Source organism: Mustela lutreola, chromosome 6 (assembly GCF_030435805.1).
Source record: "Mustela lutreola isolate mMusLut2 chromosome 6, mMusLut2.pri, whole genome shotgun sequence".
Lineage (NCBI taxonomy): Eukaryota > Metazoa > Chordata > Mammalia > Carnivora > Mustelidae > Mustela > Mustela lutreola.
The window spans coordinates 108,312,074-108,339,876 of NC_081295.1; the positions used below are offsets into that span (position 1 = coordinate 108,312,074).

General features: G+C 32.3%; 1 protein-coding gene across 1 annotated transcript in view; it reads right to left on the reverse strand.

Moving 5' to 3' along the window:
- Positions 1–27,803, reverse strand: part of EYS (eyes shut homolog) — a 1,683,276-nt gene that overhangs the window by 1,521,282 nt on the left and 134,191 nt on the right. Inside the window, 3 exon segments of the mRNA XM_059179314.1 lie at positions 9,145–9,311; positions 16,896–17,035; positions 27,517–27,682. Of these exon segments, the coding sequence (XP_059035297.1) occupies positions 9,145–9,311; positions 16,896–17,035; positions 27,517–27,682 (473 nt within the window).

Sequence of the window (27,803 nt, forward strand, 5' to 3'; positions counted from 1 at the left end):
TAGCCATTTAATGCAATTTGCCAAGGATCACTGAGATTGTTAATGGCAGTCAGGATAGTTGATGCTTTGATATATTCAAAGCACTGGCCTTGGAATGGGAACCTTGATTCTAATTCTTCTCTAACTTATTTAGAAGTTTTTGTGCCCTAGTTTTCTCATCTGTAAAATTATCAGTACTACATCTATTCCACAGAAGAGGATTAAGTGTGTTCATTACTGGGCAGGTAAGGCTGATACCAACCATATCATATGTGTATATTTTAACTTGAAATAAAGTTATTGAATACGGGCATGGCAGCGATAAATGGAGAATGATTATAGTAGTTTCTTTTTAGAAATTCAAGTAGGATGATATGATTTTCCAATATGGTTAAAAAATTCTAATACACTTTTGAATAAAACATAGTATGTCCTTGATCAACATGAAAGTTTCATTCCTGGAAAATTCAACGATTATTAAAATTTTATAAAAATATTTTGTGTCACTGTGTAAAATGAAGTTAAGATATTGGCTCAGATAGTTATAAAAAGGTTTTATATCCACATTAATGTATGCTGGGACTTTTGGAAATTGTGCAAACCGTGGAACACTCTTTGTTGTTCATGGAATCATTGTGTGCATTGAAAGATTTATAACATTCATTGTCCATCACTTACCTTCTAAATGTTAGCTGTTTCAACCAATTATACTGAATATTAGAATGGCCCTAGAGGGGCACCTAGGTGGCTCAGTGGGTTAAGCCTCTGCCTTAGGTCATGGTCTCAGGGTCCTGGGATCCAGCCCTGCATTGGGCTCTCTGCTCTGTAGGGAGCCTGCTTCCCACCCCCACCCTGCCTGCCTCTCTGCCTACTTGTGATCTCTGTCTGGCAAATAAATAAATTAAATCTTAAAAAAAAAAAAAAGACCCTTGAATCCAAAATGTCCCCAGAATATAAGACCATCTCTTTGAAAAATCATTGACCTAAATAAATTTCTCCAGTTTACTAAAGCACACAACCAATCATGTACAAGTTTGTGGAGCATTTTGTCATCCCAATTAATAATATGCATGTAAATGCTGGTATACATGCATATATGGATACCTAGTTCTAAGATAAATTGCTATTAAATTAAAAGCTTTTCAGTGATAAATACATCAATTTTGTTAGAAAAGAAAGTCAAGGAAAGTATAGGGGTCAGTTTGAATCGTACTTAAGTTTGAGACAAGACTGAAAGAATAAAGCAAAACATGTCAGTGAAAACATTATCTCATATATAAATATTGTGATTTAAATTTTTTCATCATTTAGTATTTTAATGGAAAAATATTCTAGGTAGAGATGAAATTAAGGATATCACTCTATCTATTTACCCTAAATCCTAGGATTATGATCCATATGGCTGATATACAGTGGATGCTCCATTAATATTGTTTGATTACATAATCATCACATGTATTTTAAAATTGAATAATGTTCAAGAGAAAGGTCATCTTAAAAGTTCTGAATAAACAGCTTCATGAAATTCTAAGTTTTAGGAGATAATTTGAAAAGTAATACCAAAAGGTTAGACTTATAAAAAGCTATTTAGATATAATGAAGTAAAATAAAAAATCTGGTCCAGATAGCACAAAGTCATATAACATGTATACATTTTTTATTGTTTGACATATAAAAGTAAAGCATGAAAATTCATAGAGCCTGAAGCTATAATATAGTCAAACTCTGACTTTATACCATGACATATGCATTGGTTTGCACCCAAAAGAAAAATACATATATATATGGGAGATAACTATGTATACATTAGCTAATTTTCAACCCAAACTATAATTGAAACTAATTATACAAAAGTACTTCCTTTAATGAATTTATTATAATTAACTTTTGGCATGGAAATGGAAATTACAATGGTATCTACTTTAGAACTGCTTAAACAAATTAATAACCTCTATATCATTTTACTATAAAGCTTAAAGAAACAAGGTTATCTCATTTTCCAGGGGACAATAAAAAGGGAAAGAAAGGGGCGGCTGGGTGGCTCACTGGGTTAAAGCCTCTGCCTTAGGCTTAGGTTGTGGTCCCAGGGTTCTGGAATCGAGCCCCGCATCGGGCTCTCTGCTCAGCGGGGAGCCTGCTTCCTCCTCTCTCTGTCTCTGCCTGCCTCTCTGCCTACTTGTCTGTCAAATAAGTAAATAAAATCTTAAAAAAAAAAAAAGGAAAAATAAAAAAGGAAAAAAGAAAAAAAACAGGAAAAAATATATATATACGTATATATGCATGTAAGTGCAATACAAAAAAGAATCCAGTCACTAAAGAAATGTTGTTTAGTAGCAGCAAGACTAACCAAAACAAAAACATATACACATACATGGGGACATACAAGAAACCATACTGATAGTAGTTCACGTTCCTTTTTTGTTTCTTCCCCCCCCCCACCCCCTCCGAAAATAAAATGTAACAAAACTTTTGCATGGGACTCAGGAAAGTTTGCATAACACACCCAAAATTAAAATTAGAGGCACCTGGGTCAGCTCAGCATCTGACTCATGGGTTTTGCTCAGGTCATGGCCTCATGGTTCCTAAGACCTAGCCCCCTATAGGCTCCAGGTTCAGGGGGAGGCCTCTTGAAGAGTGTCTCCTTCTGCTCCTCCCCCCTCTCACGTGTGCATGCAGTGCTCTCTCTCTAAAATAAATAAATCTCAAAATAAACACAAAACAACACATTCAACTTCTTTTTTTTTTTTTAAGACTTTATTTATTCACCTGACAGAGGGAGAGAGATCACAAGTAGGCAGAGAGGTAGGCAGAGAGAGAGGAGGAAGCAGGCTCCCCGCCAAGCAGAGAGCCCTAACGCGGGGCTCGATCCCAGGACCCCGGGACCACGACCCGAGCCGAAGGCAGAGGCTCAACCCACTGAGCCACCCAGGCACCCCACACATTAAATTTCTTAATTAAAAAGTCATCAATATCATGGCAAAAATAAAATAGTCTTAGAAATTAATAATTATCAGACTTCCTGGTTAATAGGTAATTTAAGAAAGCCATAATCAAAATATATTTCTGTGACAAATTCACATAAAGCTGTATATATTATATAAGCCTCCGGGCTCTACAGAAATAGGATTTGTAGCTATACTTGATTTTATCATGGACTTCGAGATTTTACACTTTAAAATAAAACTTTTGCTTATAACTGAAAAATAGAGTCTTGGTTATATTTAGCATCTTATGGAAAATGTGAATTTTTAAAAAATAGCTCATAAAAGAAACAGGTTTATTTTAAAGTTCCCAGAAAGAAAGCCAGAAAATTCATTCCTATAACACAAACTACTTGTATGTTTAGAAAGTGGAAATAATAATTATTTTAGTAATATAAAAAGATATATTCTTTCTACATGATATAGAGTAACCATGAAATGTGTTCTGAGGAGACCATTAATTTATTTATGGATACCTGGGGTCAGGTATCAGATATCATTTTCACATTTTGCTCAATGTTTTCCAATTAGGGAATACTCAAATGTTTAATAAATATATGAATAAACAGATTTCATTTTGATATGATATTTCTGATTAGTACGGATTGGTGACTTGGTCATAAACTTAAGCTTCATAAATGGTTTGAAGCTGTGAACACTTCACAGTCTGGGCCTGGTGTTGCAAAGTTAATACCCCATAATTACAAAAACTATACCAAGTCCAGAGGCAAAATGACCAGTGAATTTTTTTTCCTCCCCTTAAAGGTTTTCCAAATTCCCCCCAAAAATGTTTTTGTGCATTTTAGGTCAAAAATGTGGTGATACTCAAACCTGTGTAAAATACTTCATTTCCATTATGCCCCGTAAGCTGCATTCAGTAGAAAAATATTTATGATTAGCAACTATCAGTTAACATTATTATCACTGTTGTTACTGTTAGGGTCTTTTGTCATAAAGTAGTTCTTTAATTTAATATTATCACAGTACTATCATTGCTACAGTGCTATCATTGTTTTACTTTTAAAGTTGTATCTTGGGCGCCTGGGTGGCTCAGTGGGTAAAAGCCTCTGCCTTCACCTAGGGTCATGATCCCAGAGTGCTGGGATCAAGCCCTGCATCCGGCTCTCCTCTTTCAGCAGGGAGCCTGCTTCCCCTCCTCTCTCTGACTACTTGTGATCTCTGTCTCGGAAATAAATAAATAAAATCTTTAAAAAAATAGAAAATAAATAAAAGTTGTATCTTGTGAGTTTCATTTTAAAAGTTTTCCATCCCAAAACTGCAAAAATATCTTCCTACATTTTTTTCAGTTGCATGGCAATTTTGCTTTTTAATTTGTTTCTGAACATATTCAGAGTTTGCTTCTACATAAAGTGTAAGGCTGCAGTCAGTTTTATTTACCATCTCATAGTGAACCATTTCCCCAATCCCTTCTACTAAAGAATCTGGTCAGTATATTCCCATTAAATTATGGGCAAATTTCCTTGTATATCAAGATCCTATTTGTACGTGTATTGTTCTCAGAGCCCTCTGTTGGTCCACTGATTGTTTTTACAGTGACACTATACGGATTTTACAGTTATCATAGCAGGTGTTACATGAAGTTACACCCGATAACTTCCTTTTCAAAGAAGAGTCAGCTGTTTATAAAATATTATTATTTTGTATAGTTCTTGGAACTTGATTAGTTTCTAAAATAATAAGCAATATTATTGGTATAACATTCAATGGGTTAATTAACTTGATAAATTGGTATCTTGGCCAGATTAAGGTATACTATCTAAATCCATGGTTACATTTTAATGTGTTCACAACATCTATTATTTTATCTTTTTAATTAATTAATTGTGCAATAAACTTTGTTTTACAGAGAATATGAGCATATTTTTCAAGTTACTTCTAAGATTTTGCATATCTTGCTATTATAGTAGGTGATGTATTACATAAAAATGTCTATATTTTGTGACTGGTATAGACACGGTTAATTTTATAAAAAGAACTTGAGTTGTAAACTCTGCTAAGCTCTATTTTAGTACTGAGACAATGTCAAAAGCCATAACAATACTGATCATTTTTATAACTACAAAATTGTCTGAATATCACGAAAGTTAAGCATAAACAAAGAAACACAGAAAAAATAAAGTTATATCACAGAACAAAAATGTTTTTAATAAATAACTCCTGAAAATTATTTTTTCATTACATAAATATTTATTTAGTTCTACTGCATGTGTCATTTGTGACTGACTTCTTTCCCATAGCATAAGGTTTTCAAGGTGAATCCATATGTAACCAGGTATTAGTAATCCATACTTTCTTATTGCCGAATAATATTCCATGTATAAATATAACACATTTTATTTATCACTTGATAAACTTTTTCAAAGCACCTGTATGTATATTCCTCCAGCAGTATATGAGGGCTCCAATTTCTCCAAATTCTCACCAACACCAGTACTTTTTATTAATCTTTCTTTTTAATCATATTGACAATAGCACATGTTAACTGTTATGTTTTTTCATTTACATTTCCAGTCTTCTTTCATCATTAAACATAATGTAATTATGTTACTCCTGCTGTTTCTGATTCTTCCTCTCTCTTTTCTTCTCCTCCTTCTTCTCCAGAATTCTTGATCAGGTTGAAGAACCTCCACTTTATTCTTCATTTTTTTATTGTTTTTATCATGAAAGTTTATTAGATTCTGTAAAATGTATCCCCCAACACTTCAACTATTGGAATTATGTGTTTTCCTTTTTTCCTGTTATTCTATTGACATATTATATTTACATTAATTAATTTAAGGATGTTAAAACATCCTTGTTAAAATTCCATGTTAAAGCATGAAAACCTTGTATTCCTATGATAAATTCCCCATGGTCATGATGCATAATTTTTTTATATGTTACTGCATTTGTTGTACTGTGACTATATTGAGGGATTTTGTGTTCAGATTAATAAGACATATTGGTCTGTAGTTTTCTTTTCTTGTGATGTCTTTGGTTTTGTTATCATTGTAACATTGGTCTAATAGAATAAGTTTAAAAATGTGTCCTCCTCATTTAGTTTTGAATGAGTTTGTGAATAATTTCTATTAATTCTGCTTCATTGTTTGCTAGCATTCCCCAGTGAAACCATTTAGGCCTGAATATTTCTTAGTGTGATTTTTTTTTATTTGTTTGTTGAATCACTAACTTAATCTTTTTGCTTATAATAAATATATTCAGATTTTCTATTTCTTTTGAGTCAATTCTAGTAGTTTGTATTTCTTTGGGAATGTCTCCATTTCATCACAGCTACCTACATTTTGAGATATACTGCTGTTCCTAGTTTTTTCTTATAATCTTTTTTCTTTCTGTAATTTATGTTTTATCTCTCTTGCTTTTAGTAATTTGAGTGTTCTCTCTGCTTTTCTTAGCATAGGTAAGTCCTATTCATTTTGTTAATCATTTCAAAAACAGACTTTCGGTTTGTTGATATTCTATATTTGCTTATACCCTATTTATTTAATTTCACTCTACAGTTTACGATTTTTCTCCTTTGGCTTGCTTTAGATTTAACTTTTTTCCTTTTCCATTATGTTAGGGTAGAAGTTTAGGATATTGATTAAGATCTTCTTTATTTTTAACATAGGCATTTACAGCTATAATTTTAATTCTAAATGCTGAATTGCCTATATCCCATGACTTTTGGTATGCCATATCTTTATTTTAATTAATATCAAATTATTTTTTTAATGTCCTTTGTACTTTCTTTTTGATTCACTGATTTATGTGGAGTGTGTTATTTAGTTTTCATATATTTGTAAATTACTGACTTGCTTGTTGGTTTTGATTCCTAATTTCAATCAATTGTGGTTAGAAAATATATCTTTTCTATTACTGTAATCCTCTTAAATATATTGTAGCTTATATTAACATATGACCTATCTTCGAAAATGTTCAATATGCATTAGAGAAGAATGCCAGTCTGCTACTGTTGAGTGGAACATTCTATAGATATCTGCCAGTTTTACCAGATTTATAGTGTTCTTCAAATTATTTTATATTTTTGTTCATCTACCAAACGTTATATCCACTACAGAAAGTGGAGTGTTGGAGTTTCAAACTGGTATTGTTGAATTGGCCATTTTTTTCTTTAATTCTGTCAGCTTTTATTTCATATATTTTGAGTCTCTGTTGTTAAGTGCATATATGTTTATAATTGCTTTATCTTCTCATGATTCCTTTGTCATTTTAAAATGTTGTTTCTTTTTTTTTTCAATTAACCATTTTTTCTTTTAAAGTCTATTTTGTTCTAGCACTTTGAGAAATACCATTGGCATTTTGATTTGGGATGACGTTGAAAGCACAGATTGCTCTGGGCAGCATAGACATTTTAACAATGTTTATTCTTCTGATCCATGAACATGAAATGTTTTTCCACCCTTTTGTGTCTTCTTCAATTTCTTTCATGAGTGTTTTGTAGTTCTTAGAGTATAGATCCTTTACCTCTTTGGTTAGGTTTATTCTTAACCAATGGTTTTTTGATGCTATGACTAACATAACATAAGAAAATTTAAAAAAATTTAAAAACAAAACCAAGGAAGTCCATTTTTTCTGACATTAGTAGAGATACTCTAGCTTTCTACGCTTGCTGATTGAATGGTATGTCTTTTTCTAACCTTTTACTTTCAACCTATTTGTACATTTAAGTGCATAGTGTATGTTCTATAGATGGTATATATTGTCTATATTCAGAAATTATCTAACTTGAAAATCTTTGCCTTGGATTGGGTTTTTAACCCATTTTATTTTAATGTTATTTTTAACATAGCTGGATTTATGCTTATCATTCTCATTTATGTTAGCCTCATTTTTATGTTATTCTCATTTTTATTATGTTTTTTATCTCTTTTCTTCTGATGATACTTATCTCTCTTTTTTTTTAAGATTTTATTTATTTATTTGACAGAGAAAGATCACAAGTAGAGAGGCAGGCAGAGAGAGAGGGAAGCAAGCTCCCTGCTGAGCAGAGAGCCTGATGCGGGGCTCAGTCCCAGGACCCTGGGATCATGACGTGAGCCAAAGGCAGCGGCTTAACCCACTGAGCCACCCAGGTGCCCGATACTACTTAACTCCTAAGTAAATATTTTGTAGGGCAAATTTTTAGTATTTGTAATGCTGTTTTTACTACATTAGCTGAGTTATTTTCTTAATTGTTGCTCTGAAGGTTACCGTACACAACTTAACATATATCAGATCTACCACAGATTTAATCTATCACAGATACTAATTTAATTCTAGTGTGATATGTAAAAAGTATTACTGTAGGTCTTTCTGTATTCCTTATTTTTGTGCTAATGTTGTTATACATAATAAAATATACATTATATAAATAATATATAACTATATATGCATATGTTTGAGATATAAATGCCAATCATTTTAAAGAAAATGTTTGTATTAATTACTATAAAACAGTTCAGGAGGCTAAAAGAAAAGAGGCTAAAATTGGCAAGGATGTGAAGAAAAAAGAACCCTCATGTACTGTTTGGTAAAGCCACCATGGAAAACAGTATGGAGGTTATAAAATACACACACACACACACACACCAGAATATTACTCAACCATAAAAAAGAATAAATCTTGCCATTTGCATAAACATGGAAAGACCTAGAGTGTACAATGCCAAGAGAAATAAGTCAGTCAGAGAAAGACAATTACTATATGATTTCACATGTGGAATTTAAGAAACAAATAAAACAAAATTAGAAAGCAACAAGAAACAACAAAAAAAACCCCAAACTCTTAAATACAGAGAACAAATTGGTGGTTGCCAGAGGGGAGGTGGGTGAGGGATAGTTTAAATCCATAAAAGGAATTAAGAGTACATCTGCTTTGAGAGAGAGAAATCAAGGGAGAGAGTGCAAAAGGGAGGGGCAGAAAGAAGGGGGAGAAGCAGACTCCCTTCTGAGCAGCGAGTTGGGTGCAGGGCTCAATCTCAGGACCCCAAGGTCATGACCTGAGCCAAAGGCAGACACTTAGCCAACAGAGCCACCCAGATGCCCCCAAAGTACATTTTTTTGATGAGCACTGAAAAATGTATAGAGTTCTTGAGTTATTAAAAATATCAATTTTCACTTGTCAGTACAATTATAACTTTTTGATAAATAGGTAATATTCTTATTTCAAATGATGCATAGATACCTGGATTTATTAATTTCATCTTTATAAAGAGCTTCATGTTGACATCCACTTTCTTCATAATCAGTTGTATTTTCCAAAGACATTTTGCAAGGCCATCTTGGAATACACAGGCACCAGCATCTCTTACTGTCTTCTTTAGTCAAACAACTGCATTCATTTTCACACATCTGTAAAAAAATTAAAAAAAAGAATTTTGTAAATGTCCATCACATTACAAAATTACATTCTTTTCAAAGTTTGAAGTTCATGCTTTCTTTTATATATTAAATTCATGTATTCCCTTAGCAAAGGTAAAATAAACTCAGTTTTGATTTATTTTAAAATTATTTTAAATAATCATATTCAGTTTATAATGGAAATATATACATTGTAAAAAGCTAAATAAATCAATATCCATTATTCAGTTGTTTTCAAACATCTTTAATGTAATTGGAATCAAAATTTTATAGACATTGCTTGTATGTTACCTGATATGATAGAAGTAGCATCCTACTGATAACCAGATCCATGGAAAAACTATTTCTTGTATCACTTGTTTTTTCTCCTTCATTGAGTTATTTGGACTTATGTTTGAACTGACTACAGCACCTTATTGCATCCTTTGTTAAAAATGAATTACATAAAATCATTAACACATCTTTGGCTCATATTTGCATGGAAATCATAATTTTACCTGTTTAGAAAAACATATATCATTTTAATAATTTTAGAGGCCTTTCACAAATATGTCCAGTATGTTTACCGTAAAAGATTAAGTAGATTTTGTTGCCAAAGAAGTGCATCTCTTATGGACAGCTTAAAACTAGGCATATCTTTTCCTAGCTCTCAGAAGTGAATTCAGAACCACAACAGAATTTTGATAGTCCTTTATTTTTTTTTTTTTTTTTCATTTTCCTCTCAATACTTTTATGTTTCCTTTATGGTGTTGGTTTATAGCCAATAAATTATTTCCCACCAATGGCTACAATAATTAGAAATTTAGTTTCATGGTCTAATTATTGGTGATAGATTAATGATTTATAGAGATCTAGCCTCTGTTGGGTAAGAGTCAACTGAGGGTCTTCTTTCTCCATTTTTCTACTTGGAGTTCTAGTCAATTTAGAATTTTTAGTCTACTGGGAAGGAGAACATCTCTTTGCATGGGCAGATACTTTTTTTGCTTTTGTTTTTGTTTTGTTTTCAATTTTATTTATTTGACAGAGATCACAAGTAGGCAGAGAGGCAGACAGAGAGAGAGGAGGAAGCAGGCTCCCCGCTGAGCAGAAAGCCCAATGCAGGGGCTCGATCCCAGGACCCTGAGATCATGACCTGAGCCGAAGGCAGAGTCTTAACCCACTGAGCCACCCAGGTGCCCTGACAGATATGTTTTTGTTTTTTCAAATGCTATTTACCCTTAAACTACAGCTAAAGTACTATAAATTCAATCTCTCAGTTTTCTCTGCATGTGTTTGTATGTCTAAGTGTTTGTACTTCACAAAAAAATATTTATCCCTTATTGTTTGAAAGTGTAATATTTTTCTACATGCAAGGGGTATTTATTGTATCTTAAATTGAAGATTTCATGTTAAAATTTGCTTCCAAAGTTAAATTAGCACTTATAAAAGAAGAAATAATTATTAGCATTTTATCACATATATTCTCTCTTCATATGTTTTATAACAATATATGTATATATGCACATATTATTGGCTTTTTCTGAAGTTTGTGATTATAATGCACTTTACCAACCCAATCACATTAGTGTGCAGTTTTTATAAAAAACTAAGGATATTTTCTTTTCATTACTTCTGTAAAATTATCAAATTAGGAAATTAACTTGATATATTATTCATTATTATTGATGTAGGTGTGTAACATAATACGACAGACAAAAATAACTTTGGGTGAATAGAAATTAAGCTACAAGAATATAGTACAGCATACTTTAGAAAAATCTTTTGTACATATAAGCAAATGACTAAATAATGCCATAATTTCAAGGAAAATCATATTGTATAAATTATTTTGCCATTTGATATTATGTTAGTAAAATCACTTAGTAAAGAGATAGGAAAGGGGAGAACCTTTAAGACCTAATAAATACATGACATATTTACCATTTTAGGGCCCATGTCAATTAAATAGATCTGTAAAGAGATTTCACCCAATAGGAGTGAGTGACTTCTTTATAAAATATGTAGAATCCTGGATTCTTAGAAAAGTATTCATCAAAGTAAAAAATGCACCAGAATTTATGCTAAGTGAAATAAGTCAGTCAGCCAGAGGAAGACAATTATCATATGATCTTACTGATATAAGGAATTTAAGAAACAAGACAGAAGATCATACGGAAGGGAGGAAAAATGAAAAGATGAAATCAAATAGGGAGACAAACCATAAGAGACTCACTCAATCTTAGGAAACAAACTGAGGGTTGCTGGAAGGGAGGAGGCTGGGAGGGATGGGGTGGCTGGATGATGGTCACTGGGGAAGGTATGTGTTATGGTGAGTGCTGTGAATTGTATAAGACTGAAGAATGACAGACCTGTACCCCTGAAAAAATTAATACATTATATATTAATTTTAAAAAATGCATTAGACAAAATTCAACAAGGAAGAACGACTATTTAAGACCATTGCAGTAGGTGAGAGAAATGGAACTCAACTTTGCTGAAACAAGACAAGAGCAATTTTAAGTGCTGGTGTTAGCTAGAGGAAAAATACCAGATGAAATTAGGTGAGAGACTTTTCAATGAAATGTGTAAAGCACATTGAGTTATTCTTGAGTTTGCAAAGGTTTTGCTTTGTTAGTAGGCCTTCTGTGTTTGCTAAGTGGTGCCCACTGAAGTTAGGCTCCTACTCTTTCACAGGATGTTTACATTTACATCTCTCTGTCAAGGTTTATATCTCAAAGAAATAGTTCCCAGGTCCTTGAGAAAGACAGTTCCTATGTCCTAAAACTGGCAAGAGACAGAAAGTAGATTTGCATACATTTCAGAGAGATAGAAAAAGAATTTATAATTGCAAATTTTCTGAAGTAAATGCTCTAAAAAAGGGAGGCCAGGTTTTTTTTGTCAATAAGAAGCCTATCTAAAATTCAGTTAAGGTGAGGGGAACATTAAAAATGCCTAGGTCATATTTTTAGCTAAATAAAAATATATTTGGTTGAATTAAAATCTAAATTTAAACTGGCCTGGACCTAGTAAAAAATACAGAAATAATTAAATTTGCTAAAGATCTTTCTTATTCCAACTTTTAGTGTTCCACTGTCTCCTCTATGTTGTTTTAAAAGCATCCCCTGTCCCCAGTAACTCATAATAATATAATAAAAATAATAAATTCATAACTCATAATAATATATAATCTCATAACTTTTTTGTAGCAAGAATGTAAAAAAAAATAAACTCACTTATATTTATGTGCTTTCCTTCCAAAAGTGTTTGCATTTAAAAAGACCTGAAGAGAGGGCCTTTTTTAAACAAAGAAAGGAAAGAATACTTTTGGAATTTTAGTCTTTGATGATGAGAACTGAAATGAACCAAATTTCCTGTCCTATATTTAAAAATACTGAAAAAAATATATAAAAAATAACTTACTCTTTGCTCCATGAAATACTTTTTCTTGGAAAGTAAGACTGTGAACCAACCGAAATAAATTATTTACCAAGCATAACAGCTTGTTCATAAACTTCACTTTAAGATTCTCATCACATTCTGTCCACCAGCACAAAGCTTTATTCATGAACTCTAAGCAGTCCTTACAAGGACCCACCTACTACAACTAAGGCTCTAAAGCATTTATCTTTCCATAAATTCTCCCTCTGAGACACTAGTAAGACTGACTGTATTAGGTGTTGCTTCCTATTATTGTGGTAAACCTAAAAGAATTAGTTTCTCGTGATCAACAGAATTGTTTTGGGAGGATCAGTCATGAACAAACACAAGATTCTGCAAAATACAATTAAAAATCCCTCACTATGAAAGTTCATGACCCTAGACAGCAAACATTGCTTTACTCTGGGACCATGGGACATTTCTCTCCCCAGCTGTGACAGTGACATAGGTATCGTATCAGATCTGAACTCCATTTTATTTTCATCAAATTCCCAAATGATATTTTTTTCTTCTTTTAAGAAAAAGAAAATATTTTAGGATTCTTTGATTATGTGATCCAATTTGATCCAAAGAAAAAAATTTCCTCACTACTCTGAAGAGTCTAAAAGAGTATTCCACTGGAAGAGGAAAAGCATAGCTTTCACAATTTCATCATTCAGATGACCTAAATAAAAAAATGAATTGAGAAAGTCCCAGTAATCTACATTCCTTGAATAGAATTTTCTTTGTGTCACCTTTTCAAAATCCTGTAAACACTTTTGTCCAGCCCTCAGTGTGGACTGACTGCTCTTTGGTAGGTTTTGGTGACATGACATTGCACAGGCACCTACTAAGTCTTCATGGGGTCTCCTCAGTCTCATAGGCTTCAGCACCACACATTCCTCCCTTCATGTTGTTAAATTAGGTACACATCTCTCTAATTGCTATAATTTCTCAAAGGACAATCTGAAATTGCAGGGGCCACTCTGGAGAAATTTTGACATGAACAAGATTGTTCATTTGACAGATACATTAGAACAAAAAAAAGAAAGACTCTCATGGAAGACTCTCCATCTCATGTGTCTAATAGAGAGATTACTCTGTTTAATGCACAAGAATCCCTCATCATTTTCATGCTTCTGGGATTAATAGCACTAGATTTTTAATTATATGGCTCTATGGAATTATCAAGGATGTGAGCTATTGTTTAAACTGTTACCAGGTCACTAGGTTATTGTCCCAGATGCACCAAAGTCTTGGATACCTGAGACCAGAAAGAGAAGATAGAGTTTACTGAGTAGGTAAGTATAGTACACTTTCAAGAGTGTTTAAACTCTCTGTAATAATAAGTGGTGTGTACCTGTATGTGAATGTGTGTGAAAATGAACTTTTCTGCATTTAAATCTCTCCTGCTCTTTGAAGATAGAAGATAATTAACCTTTAAGAGTCATGTGTTTGCCTGAAGCTAGGTTCCTGTTGTTTTTTCATTTTTGCTATTTCTTCCTTTCTTTTCTGGTTGGGAAATTTTAAAAATTAATTTATCATAATAAATTTTCTATCAATATATGTACATTTAGGACTGTTTTTCAGATAAACAGTCAAAAATGAAAGGAAAAGGATAATGACTAACTGTGCTTTATTTATACACTTTCCCTTTGCCAAAAATTTAACAAATCAGAAAATATGTACCTGTATTTGTAATATAATTAGTCTTTTAGATGAAAAGAAAATTATGCCCTTAGAATTCTGGCATAAAGTCAAAAGTCTTGCTTTTTAAAATACATGAATGCTGAGATTTATTTACATTAAAAAGAGGTTATGTAATTTCCTAATTAATAAATGAATGAAACAAGATGGGATTGGGAGGGAGACAAACCATAAGTGACTCTTAATCTCACAAAACAAACTGAGGGTTGCTGGGGGGAGGGGGTTTGGGAGAAGGGGGTGGGATTATGGACATTGGGGAGGGTATATGCTTTGGTGAGTGCTGTGAAGTGTGTAAACCTGGTGATAAAAATATATGTTTATAAAAAATAAAAAATTATAAAAAAAATAAATGAATCTTTAGACAAATTTAGAATGATTTAATATAACTTCTAAAGAACTATTCTATCATTGTTTCCTTAAATTGTTTATTATTACAAAAATACCAAATAGAAATAATTGAAATTTTAATAATGGATATCACTTAAGAAGGTTTTAATCTTGTCAATTCTTATTGATTCTACTACATTTATGTACTGGAATGTTTACTGATGATACTACAAATCAAAAGGTCTTAACATGATAGTGTAAATTGCAATTTCCAAATCTTTCATTAACATCAAGACCTTACACTGACATTAAATTGAATTAACAAATTATATTGGATACCTGCACAAATATAATTCAAAGTTATCCTTTTTCCTTACAGAATGAAAACAAGGACATGCAAATGTTAAGTGATGTAAATTTATGTTTATATGTGTATATTTATGTTTATTTTGCCTAACATAAAAGTTGTCAAATTGATATAAAATGTGTGATCATGAAAAGATAAAATAACTAACAGTTATTGGATTGCTGTCTTTGTGTTTTCTCTTGAGGCTAAAAAAGCAAATATTAGTTATTTTATCAAAGTTGGTAATTAAGGGTACCTGGGTGTGTCGGTTGATTATTGTCTGCCTTAGGCTCAGATCATGATCCCATGGGGTCCTGGGATCTAGGGTGTTTGGCTCCCTGCTAGGCAGGGAGTCTGCTTCTTCCTCTGCTCCTCCTCCACTCAATCCCTCTCTCTCTCAAATAAATAAAATCTTTAAAAAAATAAAGTTGGTAATTATTTTAAACGAATACAGAGAAATATGTATACAAGATGATTATGATTTGCCCCTTTTTTTTCTAAAAGAAGGTATTCATTTACTTCATAAGTAAATTTAATATAATATGTAATGCTCTTTTATAGGCTGATAAAATTAAATATATCTTAAAGATGAAAACTTTAGTCATCTATGTGTATAGTTCTGTATCTATGAATGGCTAAGTGTATACATGTAAAAGTATATTAAGCTTAATACCAATGAATTTTTAAAAAATGAATAAATTTTAAAAATTTCAAAAATATGTATATAGTTGAGGGCGTAAGTGAAAATAAAAGTTCTGAGAATTTTGTAGTCTATTTGCCTGTATTTGTAATGCCTCTCCAGCTGGTACTTTTTGAAGTAAACAGTGACTCATATTTTATATTGTTAGCTCAGTGCTACTGGATTTATTCATAATAAAAAGGCTTTACTGAAAATTTTATATGAAATATATACCAAACAAAGTTAGAATGTGGTTTTTATTTCTATAAAATAACCAAATTAAGGTTGTGTCCAGATAAGAGAGGTTACACATATTCTGTTAATTCTCTTAACTTTTTGGAAAACTCCTCAATCTCTTGGACAAAATGTTCCTTACTTATTTAAAATTAAGATTCTAAAATTTTTTTTTCTTACTGTTATTTGTTTGATAATATTACCTAATTTGTATAAGATGGAGGTGAGATGGGGAAAATAAGAACTGTTCTTTGTTTTCTTGCCGTAGGCCCCGTAATTGTAATTGTGCTACAACTGCCCAGAGATTAGATATCACCTAGAAATTTATGTATATTCTAAAAGGCAATGGAAATGTTTTATGATCTTTACACAAAAGGGTGACATAATCACATCTGTGTTCAAGAGGCTTTAATTGGTAAGCAAATTGTAACATGAATAGAATACAAAGAGACTAGAGATAAAATGAAATAACTTTTTATTACTGTCTATATTATAAATACAAAAAGTAAAAGATGAAAGATTTCCAAGTAGATTGTTGAGAATTTGTTTCTGAGGTTATATTTAAACTATACATATCTTGAACCTGGATGTACAACTTTAACAAATTTAGTTTTCTTTTTAAACCATAAAATTATGAGTTAAAGAGACAAATCAGGGGACACCTGGGTGGCTTAGTTGGTTAAGCGTCTGCCTTTGGCTCAGATCATCACCCCAGGATCTTAAAATTGAGTTCCACATCAGACTCCTTACTTGGCAGGGATCCTGCTTCTCTCTCTGCCTACCACTCCCCCTGTTTGGCTCTCTCTCTCACGTAATTAAGTAAATAAAATCTTTAAAAAAAAAATAAAAGAGACAAATCAGGAACAACTACATAAATGTACCTTACCTCTATCGTTCCTTCACATAGGAACCAACATACATAATCAAGGTCTTCAGATGGGTTTACATAGACTGCTCCTTCAGTATAGTTTGCAGAGAGAAAAAAGTAGGCATCAATGGACACTTCACAATTTCCATCCTCAGATCCTTTCAAAGAGATGGAAAATTAAATAATCTTTCACAAACTTAAATTTACATAAATTATTAAAGACGGTCATCAAATTACTTGGTAAGATCAATTTGAAAATGTCTACCACAAAATAAGCTTCTACATGTATAGAATGCTAAATTTAGAATAAGGCTAAATCTTCTCATTTTGAAAATGAACTGAGAAATAGAGCATCAAAACTTCAAATAAATTTCTTATTAATGATTATAAAGATGATTTAATAGAGAAGATATATTTTGCATTAAAAGAATTTTTATTCTTTATATACTATATCTGCATATGTAATTGTTTCAAAAGATATTTGGAAAATATCCTTAAAACATTTATAATAGGCAAACAACTAACAACTTGTCCTAGTCCTCTGATAAAAGAAGTGTGTTTATGTGGGGTGGGAGGGTGTCAGTAAAATATAGATATGCATACATATACATACACCTATATAATTCAGCTATTTTGCACTCTTTCAGACATAATATCTGTAATACAATAAAAAATGAAGTTGCAAGAAAGCAAAAGAATGTGACCTCTATTCAAGAGGAAAGAGTAAAAACAGATGACTTAGAATTATATAGACTGTAAAATACCTATAATAAATATGTTGAAGTATCTATAGGAAATTAATATAATTGGAAAACAGGGAAGTAGGAAATGAGAATTTTGGAAATGAAATGATGAAATGTAAACAAACAAACAAGCAAAGATATCCCAGAATTGTGGAAAGGAACTAATTATGCTGAACTGAGAACCTGTGATTTTTTTTATTAATGATGTAATATTCTCAGGTAGTGGAACAACAATAGAAGACTGGATACAGTCTCTTTTAAACATACCAAAACCTCCTGGTAAAGTGACCAATAAAATTTTTTATGTAGATAATATTTATCCACAGAATCCTAGCAAATAGTCCTGTTTTAGAATTTTAGGTTAACAAACCTAAAATCTAGTGTTTGTGAGACATGATTTCACAGAAAATATTATGTAAGCTATACAATTCACAACTTAATTATGAAGTAGAGATGGTTCACAAGCTGAAATCTCCCGCTGTGTGCAAACATATTTAGATATCTTATATGTAATTCTGGAAAAAAGAAAAGAAGGTAGGAAGCCTTGCAAAATGTTCCAAACCTTTCAACCTTACAAGTGTAATTAAACTGATAGTAATTTTAAAATTATAAAAATTATTATTAGATTACTAATAAAATAATCAGTGGCTGAGATTATCAGCAGATCAGCCATGAGAGAAGAAAATATCAGTAAATTTAATGATGCCAGTAAGAATCATATCTTCAGTGTGCTGAGATAAAAATAACTCAAATATGGCTATCCTAGCCTATATAATCAATAAATGCTCCTTTCTGTTTTGTGAAGGAGTTTAAATAGTATTAGATTTAACTTTTTATTGAATATTTGGGAGAACTTTGATAAAGGCAATATATTATCTTTATCTTTGTGGAAATATATTTTAAAGCTATTCAATTATTTTAGAGCTTATAGAACTATTCTAATTTTAAATATATTATTGAATCAGTTCATCAACTAGTATTTTTCTGTGAATTTACCCATTTCATTTAAGTTGTCTAATTTACAGGCACAGAGTTCTCTATAATGATGTATGTGATTAAATATTTGTACCTGAGTTATCATTCCTTCTTCCTCCCAAATACTCAAAAAGGAGGTAATAAAGAAACAAAATGTTAATTCACAAAGGTAATGAGAATGAGGCAACAGTGAGCACATATTTTTTGAGCAAATATTTTCAATATATTTCAAGAAGCTAAAAAGATGGTGGAAACATGACAAAATTATCAGAATGGCAATAGTCAAAAAGACAAAAGTATAATTAGAGGGCATACTTATTTAAAAAAAAATTATGTGCTTAGCAGATATCTTAAGATTATCAAGACTTAAACATGCCTGAGAATGTAATATTGGGTTCTGGCAACAGAGAGAATACTTGACATAGCTCTTCTCTCAACTCACAAATCCAGATAATTATTCTGACCCACCACTCATCTCCCTGCTGGCCCACAAACAAATGATTTTCAAGATTTATTCTCATGAGAAAGAGGATCTTAGAGGCTCCTGCTTCAGGGATACCAAGCTCATTGGGATTCTGCTATTGAATGGTCAGCTGTCAATGTAGAACCCTCCAATAGAGCTGGCAGTTATCAAAACCCATGTTCACATGGCAAGCTTCCAATAAGTACTGCTAGGTCATCGCCATTAAATATGATTATCCAACATTTGGCAGAAAGATTTCAAATAAGAAAGAACAAACCATCATTAAAAATATTTACAGAGGGGCGCCTGGGTGCCTCAGTGGGTTAAGCCTTCGGTTCAGGTCATGATTTCAGGGTGCTGGGATCAAGCCCCACATTGGGCTCTCTGCTCAGTAGGGAGCCTGGTTCCCCATCTCTCCCTGCCTGCCACTCAGCCTACTTGTGATCTCTCTCCATGTCAAATAAATAAGTTAAAAAATTTACAGAAACCGAGGCACTGAATAGAAGACAAAAATTTAAAACAAATCAAAACTATAATATTCTTAGAGTTACAAGAAAATTTGTTTTATCTATATAAAAGAACAGAGTGTCACAAAAATGTGCAATTTAGACAAGAGTAAAAATGTCTAGAAAAGTACAAAAATAATAAAAAATTCAAATTCAACACTAGTTTTCATATTTTTAATTGGAGTAATAGAGTAGAAAATAGGGCAAAATAAAAAGAAGTGGAAAAGATAAGAATTTTGAGAAAATGAGATCAATTTAGGAGATGCAATATCAAATTTTTGGACTTACAGGCATAGAAATAAGAAACAGAAATGATAGATTATTGTTGAAATAATATAGAGACTACCCCAAAATTGAAAGGCACATGCTTCCACAGAAAAGGGTTTATCAAGTGCTTACACATGAGCAAGAATAAAAATCATGAAAAAGTAAATTCGTGCAGCCACTACGAAAATCAGTATGGAGGTTCCTCAAAAAATTAAAAATAGAACTCTCATATGGTCCCACAACTCCACTTCTGAGTATTTATTTAAAATTAACAAAAATACAAATTTAAAGAGATATATGCATCCCCATGTTCACTGCGGAATTATTTACAATAGCTAAGTCATGAGCAATCTAATTTTCCATCAGTGGATGAATAGCACACATGTGCACACCACACACACACACACACACACACACACACACACACGTTATTTGGTCCTAAAAAGGGATGAAAATTTTGCCATTTGCAACAACATAGATGGGACTTAAGGGCATTATGCTAAGTGAAATAAGTCAGAGAGAGAAAGATATATACAGTATAATTTTACTTATATGTAGAATCTAAAAGGGAAGAAAAAAACAAAAACTCATAGATACAGAAAACAGATTTGTGGTTGCCAGAAGTGGAGTGATGGATAGGTAGAACACATGGTGGTGATCAAAAGGTACAAACTTCCAGTTAAAAAATAAACAAGTCCTGGGGATGGGGTTGATGTACAGCCTTGTGATTATACTTAAGAATGTTGTATTATATATTTGAAAGTTGCTGAGTGAGTAAGTCTTAAAAGTTCTTATCACAAGAAAAGAAATGTAACTATGTGTGGTATGGATATTTTTTATAAAATTTTATTTTTTTAATTGACAAAGAGATCACAAGTAGGCAGAGAGGCAGGCAGAGAGATAGGGGGAAGCATGTGGGGTTCGATCCCAGGATCCTGAGACCATGACCTGAGCCAACGGCAGAGGCTTAACCCATTGAGAAACCCAGGTGCTCCTGTGGTATGGATATTAACTAGACTTATTATGGTGTAGTATGGATATTAACTAGACTTATTATGGTGACTGTTTTGCAATACATACGAATATAGAATCCTTATGTTATACATTTGAAACTAATATAATGTTATATGGCAATTATTATCTTAATTAAAAAAATTATAATCTGCAATATAAGTCCCAAGATAGTGGAATTTCAGGACACTGGAGCAAAGAACATAGAAAAAGTCTTCCAGGGAGATAACCGCAAGTTGAATATAAAAAATAAAAAAGTGGCTTATTTTATACACAATTACATATTACAGCATGCTTTCCTTTCTTTTCCCTGTATCTCAGGGATTGCCATATCAATACAAGGAGTATTGCATAATCATTTTTACATTTGTGTTCATTCTTTTGCTCCAATAAACAATGAGGCCAATTATAATCTTGTATAAATATTACTTAACATGTAGATGGAAGCATGTGTGATGGGAAAGCTAAGTCAAACAGTATACACATTTATAATATATCTAATGGATATAGTGAATGGGTTTGTTAGATTTTATGGTGATTTTACATTTCACGAGCAATGTATAAAATATCTCAGATTTTTGCCATATTTATGAGAGAAAAAGTATTTATGATGTTTTTAAATTTTGCTTTGCTCTCATTAAGAGTTATAAGCTGGACACTTTCTTGTATATTTAGGAATACTTATTATGCCTTCTGAACAGTTTTTGTTTGTTTTGCTGTTTGTCTGCTTTGATGATGTCTTTCACAGACACTTTTTCTTGTCATGTAGTCAAAAGACTTGCCTTTTCTTTCTGGCAACTAAATTTTTGATAGCTATAAAGGGTCTTCCCCATCCAAATTTTATAAAGTAATTCTCCATCATTTTCCTGATATTTTTATCACTTAAAATTTTATTTTTAAAACTTATTGATATGAATTTAACTCAGAGTATTCTGTTAAGATACAAATTAGACTTTTTTTTCCAGATGACGATCCAGTTGTTCAACCTCAATTACTGAGTAATTCTTATTTATCCTAACGACTGAAATGGAAATTCTATTAGATGTTAAGTATTCTGTATGACTTGAATTTATTTTTGGCTTTGTTTTGCACAGTTTTGACTGTCAATATAGCAGTAACGTGCTTTTCATTATTGAAGCTATACAATACACTTTATTATTTTTTTCTTAAGGATTTTATTTACTTATTTATTTATTTGACACACAGAAAGACACATCACAAGTAGGCAGAGAGGCAGACAGAGAGAGTGGGGGGAAAGCAGGCTCCCCACCAAGCAGAGAGCCCAATGCGGCACTCAATCCCAGGACCCCGAGATCATGACCTCAGCCAAAGGCAGAGGCTTTAACCCACTGAGCCACCCAGGTGCCCCAGTACGCTTTATTATTTAACAGGACGAAATCTCTACCCCACGGTTCACATAATGCACTTTTACAGAGTATAGTTGGCTTTATTTATTTTGTTAGATTTCCAGGTGGACTTTAAGAAATAAAACAAACATAAAAATTTGTTATTGTTTTATGGAAATCTTCACAAGTATGTGAAAGAATATGGAGATATGAAATCTTTACTACACTAGGTTGCCTTGCCAATAGCATGGTATATCTGTACAATTTTTTTCCCCAGATTTTGTGTGTTTGTAACTATACTGTGGCAGTATTTGAAATTTTCTCAATGTAGAACTCCAAGTAACTGTTAATTTTAATCCTGGGTATTTTAAAATTTTCAGTTATTTTTTTATTAAATTAATTAATTGGCTCTTATCTCTATATGAAAGCCACTTATTTTTTATTTAATAATTAACATAATCTTGTTACTGTAAAATTTTTTTAAAAGTAATGTAAATGAAAAGCAATAAAATATATTTGGTTTTTAAATCTGATTTGTTTTTTAAATCTTGAAGTAAGGCCTGAAAATCTTTTTTTTGTTTTTCCAAGATTTTATTTCTTTATTTGAGAGAGAGAGAGAGAGAGAGAACAGAGGGAGAGCAAGAGGGAGAAGCAGACTCCCCGCCCAGCAGAGAGCACAACCTCTCTTAGAGAGGACTCTAAGATCATGACCTAAGCCAGAGGCAGATGCTTAATCTACTGAGGCACCCAGGTGCCCCAAGGCCTAAAAATCTTAAATGGATATAGAAATAACAGCAGGTATTTAACAAAAGATTTGAAAGAGGAGCAGTATAATAAGAAAAGGTACTCTTGATCAAGATTGCTTGGGAGATACAATCTCCAAATAATCATCATAAAATTACAAAAGTCATTTTGAATAGAATATAATTAATATCTTAAAATATCTTCTACCACAAATAAGATCTTCTACTTCATAAAGAAAAAAGGAGAATTTAAAATATATATTGGTTTGCAATATCAATTCAGAAGCACAGAACTCATTCATTTAGAAAAAAAATACTTCACTATCACATATTAAATGTTATAAATTTGTGCTTCAAATTCAGTTAACTAAGTTGTAATGATCACAAGCTTTAAAAAAGAAAGGTATTCAGAGAACGTATCTCTTTATTTTTGCTATGATTTCATCTTTTCTTAACTATGATTCATATCATCTTATTTCACTTCACAACTCATTATCCACTCTGTCAGTATCTCCTTTTCTCAAACCTAATAATACATATAATGAACATAGATGATGACATTGAAAAGAAACAGTGCATGTCAGCTCTTTCTCAAGTTGTGCACTGTAGACCAATTGTCCTTGAAGGGTCTTCTTCTAATTAATTATCATCCCTTCTTTGTAGAGCAATCATATTGGCAAGAATTGATTGGGCGTGTAAGACACTTCATTTAGTTGGTAGAAAAATATCTTAATTAAAAATAATTTTACTGCTGGTAAAATTAATGCACCCATGCAAATTTGCCAGCTTGATTTTAATGTTTCTCTTCAATTATATTTTATGAGGAAAGAAAGGAAATGAGATTTTAACAGCATCAACCAGAAAAAAATAAAGATTACCTAAAACCTGTAATTCTATCTACATACTTAAAATTTATCCTAACTTCTTTTTTGTTTTGAAAACTTTACTGAGAGAATTGCTTTATTGAATCTTTATACTGACATTAAAAAGGAATTTGGCTTGCTACCATGGACCCCTCTGTAACTCATCCCCATAGTCTCTCAGGAGCAAAAAGCCTATTCAGAGAAATAACAGATTCAGAGAAAATACTGCAAACGGCAACAAAGGATCACTACCCCCGTATTTAAATAGTCCTTATAACTTAATAAAGATGAATATCACAGCATAAAAAGAAAAAGTAGGTATAAACCTAATTCATTAAAAAGAACAGCCTGTGAACAAATAATGCTAAAATCATGCTAAATAAATAAATAATACTAAAAAAAAAAAAAAAGGAATTTGGGTAGCTCTACTTAACTATTTACTGACTATTAAGCTTCATCCCACTGCCGCCTTTAGCTTGGACGGCTCAAGTCATTTAGATTCTCAGATGTGGAGGTCACATAATTCTTATTTTTGTAATCATTAGCTTATGTTCATTAAGTTTTGAACGAGTGTCATGAAAGGATAATGACTAAATACACTTACATTACTTTGATGCTAACTGCTCAAAGATGATTTATGCATTAACAATTTTGACTTCATATTACCCCATATCCTAAAGAATTTGTTTTACTTTAAAATAAGCTTACTCTATCATTCATTAAACTATGCTTAGTCAGAGACCTTTGATCTACAAGCTGATTGGTTTCCTATTCCTCCTCCTATTTTTCCTAAAAAATATATTTGCTATTTTATTTTTGTGAATATGTTCCCTGAATGCACTTTTAGTTCTCAGAGAATTTTATTTTATTTTATTTTATTTTATTTTAAAGATTTTATTTATTTATTTGTCAGAGAGAGAGCGAGCGAGAGCAAGCACAGGCAGACAGAGTGGAAGGCAGAGTCAGAGGGAGAAGCAGGCTCCCTGCGGAGCAAGGAGCCCGATGTGGGACTTGATCCCAGGATGCTGGGATCATGACCTGAGCCGAAGGCAGCTGCTTAACCAACTGAGCCACCCAGGCGTCCCTCAGAGAATTTTAATGTTTATAATTTAGTGAATGTATACATGCATTATTTCTACTTTGAGACAAAGGAAAATCAAGTATAACAATGATGCAGGCCCTGAAGTCCATGAACTGATTTGGCTGGGTACAGTAGATTATGTCTCATATTGCACATGTAAAGAATTTGGGCAGCCTTTCAAGGTCTCTACGTCCACCTCAGTACGATTCCACTTTGATTGTTCTGTAATGGGAGTCAAGCAGTAGGTTTTAAAAGTTCCTCAGGTGATTAGAATATGTGGCTAAGGTTTGAAACAACTAAACTAACACAATCCCTAAATAGTCCTGAGACCAAATACATTAGGTAACTTCTCTAACTTCAGTTGTTCTCGTTTGCTTGTTTTGTGTCATTCTTAAAATAGTAAATATTCATGGGGCACCTGGATAGCTCAGTGTGTTAAGCCATTGCCTCCAGCTCAGGTTATGACCTCAGGGTTCTGGGATCGAGTCCCGCATCGGGCTCTCTGCTCGGCGGGGAGCCTGCTTCCCTTTCTCTCTCTCTCTCTCTGCCTGCCTCTCTGCCTACTTGTGATTTCTCTCTGTCAAATAAATAAATAAAATCTTAAAAAATAAAATAAAATCTTTTAAAAAATAGTAAATATTCATAATACAATCTCCTAAGTTCCTTTTAGCACTAGCATAAAATAATCAACAAGTCATTGCTCTCTTCTATCACTTTTGGTGTTGAGTGTGATTTGCTTAATGAACTGGTAACTATTTCTGTCATTAGGGGTTGTTAATTCTCCAGAATATCATTTTAGAGCATAATGAAATAAATTATCATGTCTACTGTCTAAAAAGCTAATTGTTAGTTTACTTCAACACTGTTTTAATATAATAGTAGTGCTGTAAGTGCAGCTGTTGTCAGTTGAATAAAATAAACCCTTAGTTGAGAACAGACATATCAGACCTACTCGTTTGCTGATTGTTGATAAACCATAATGCCAAAATATCATTGACAGAGGAAATAGTCTTAAAAGATTTAACTGAAGTACCATACAGTTTTAAGAATGTGTGCCAATTTGCATGAGCTAAGTTAACCAGTATACAAAGTGTAATCATAGAACAGAAAATTATGTTCATCAAAATAGATTTTGAAATAAGAACTGCCATTGTATAAAACAATTAAAAACATATTTTAAAAAATGTGTTACAATTTTTTCAAGAGTTAAAGCCAGAAACCTAGGATTCCCATTGACATCTCTGTCAGTTGCTCTCTGTATTCACTTCAAAATAAGAACTTCCATGTATTTCAAGCTTCTATCCCCCAACAAGATGACTAATATTCAACTATTGATTTTCCATTCTCCAATCTATTTTTCTTTTGTGGCTATTTTTTAAATGTGTCAAACTCTATAGTGATTTCCTATTCCTCTTAGAATAAAAATTAGAAATATTTAACCCAGCACTTTAGCACTGGCATGGCCCTCTCCCCAAATCATATTTCTATTCTTGTTCTCAGAGATGCAACAGGTCTTCAATGGATTCATCCCTTCTAATTTAGTGGAGGTTTTTTTAAACCCATTTTTTTGGCGGTATGATGGACATATAAAAAGTTGTGGATATTTGGGATGCTTAGGTGGCTCAGTTGTTAAGTGCCTGCCTTTGGCTCAGGTCATGATCCCAGGGTCCTGAGATTGAGCCCCGCATAGGGCTCCCTGCTCAGCGGGGAGCCTGCTTCTCCCTCTCCCATTGTCCCTGCTGTGTTCCCTCTCTCACTGTCTCTCTCTCTCAAATAAGTAAATAAAGTCTTTAAAAAACAAAAGTTGTAGATATTTAATGTATACAAATTGATGTGTCTGGAGTTATGTATACATCTGTGAACCATAATCAAAATCAATGTCATAAATTTATCCATCACCTGTAAAACTTTCTTCCCACCCACTTTGTTTTTTTTGTTGTTGTTTATTTTGTTTTTTTTCCATGATAAGAACATCAAATATAAGATCTACCTTCTTAGCAAAATTTTAAATATACACTATGTTACCATTAATCATAGGCCCTATGTTGTACAGTAGATTTCAAAACTGCTTTATCTTGCATAACTGAAACTTTGTATACTTTGAAACACAGTGTTTTTAAAAATATAATTACTTCAAACTAAAATGCACTTTTCTCTAAATTCTCTACCCTCGCTTTATTCTTTGTATCTCTGTTCAAGGGTCATTTTATAATGGAAACTTTATCTGACCTCCCCATTTACTCTTCCAACTGTCCAATTTTTTTTCTTTTTTCTTTTTTTCCTCTTTGGTTATAAGATGTCATGAGAGGCTATTTCTTTCTATAGGAACATTTTATTTCATATTGTATCATACTGTATGTGCTCAATAATTCCTCTCCAAAAAACAGATCTACAAGAGTAGGGAATAGCTCTAGTTTTCTTCATTATTATATGTCTTGTACCAAGCAGAATTCCTGGGATGTAGTGAGTGTTAAGTGTATGTCTATTAAAGGAACAAATCAGAGAACACAGTATTAAATACATTCTTACTTTGTTTCATGTTTTGAGATATAAAATATTTTGTGTAATTGGAAACAGACCTACCCAATAGATTTTGAAGTGATTCAGACATACAAAAAAGAAAAAAAAATGATTGGATTACCTTTGAATACCAGTTGCTGCAAATATTTAAATTGAGGAGGAGGATGGACTTTAGCTTGGAAAATGTCATGGCTTTTGGTTCCAGAGTAGCAGAGGTACAGATGAATTAAGCAAACATTCTTCACAAACCAACAGGAGTATCTTGTGCACTCTAAAGTACCTACATACTAGAAAAGGAAGCAATGCAAAATGATATGCATCTTATTAAAATATGTTTATGAGTATTTTGCTTATAAATATACAGTTGATTTCTAGAAGTATCGATTAAAGTTTATAAGACATACTTTT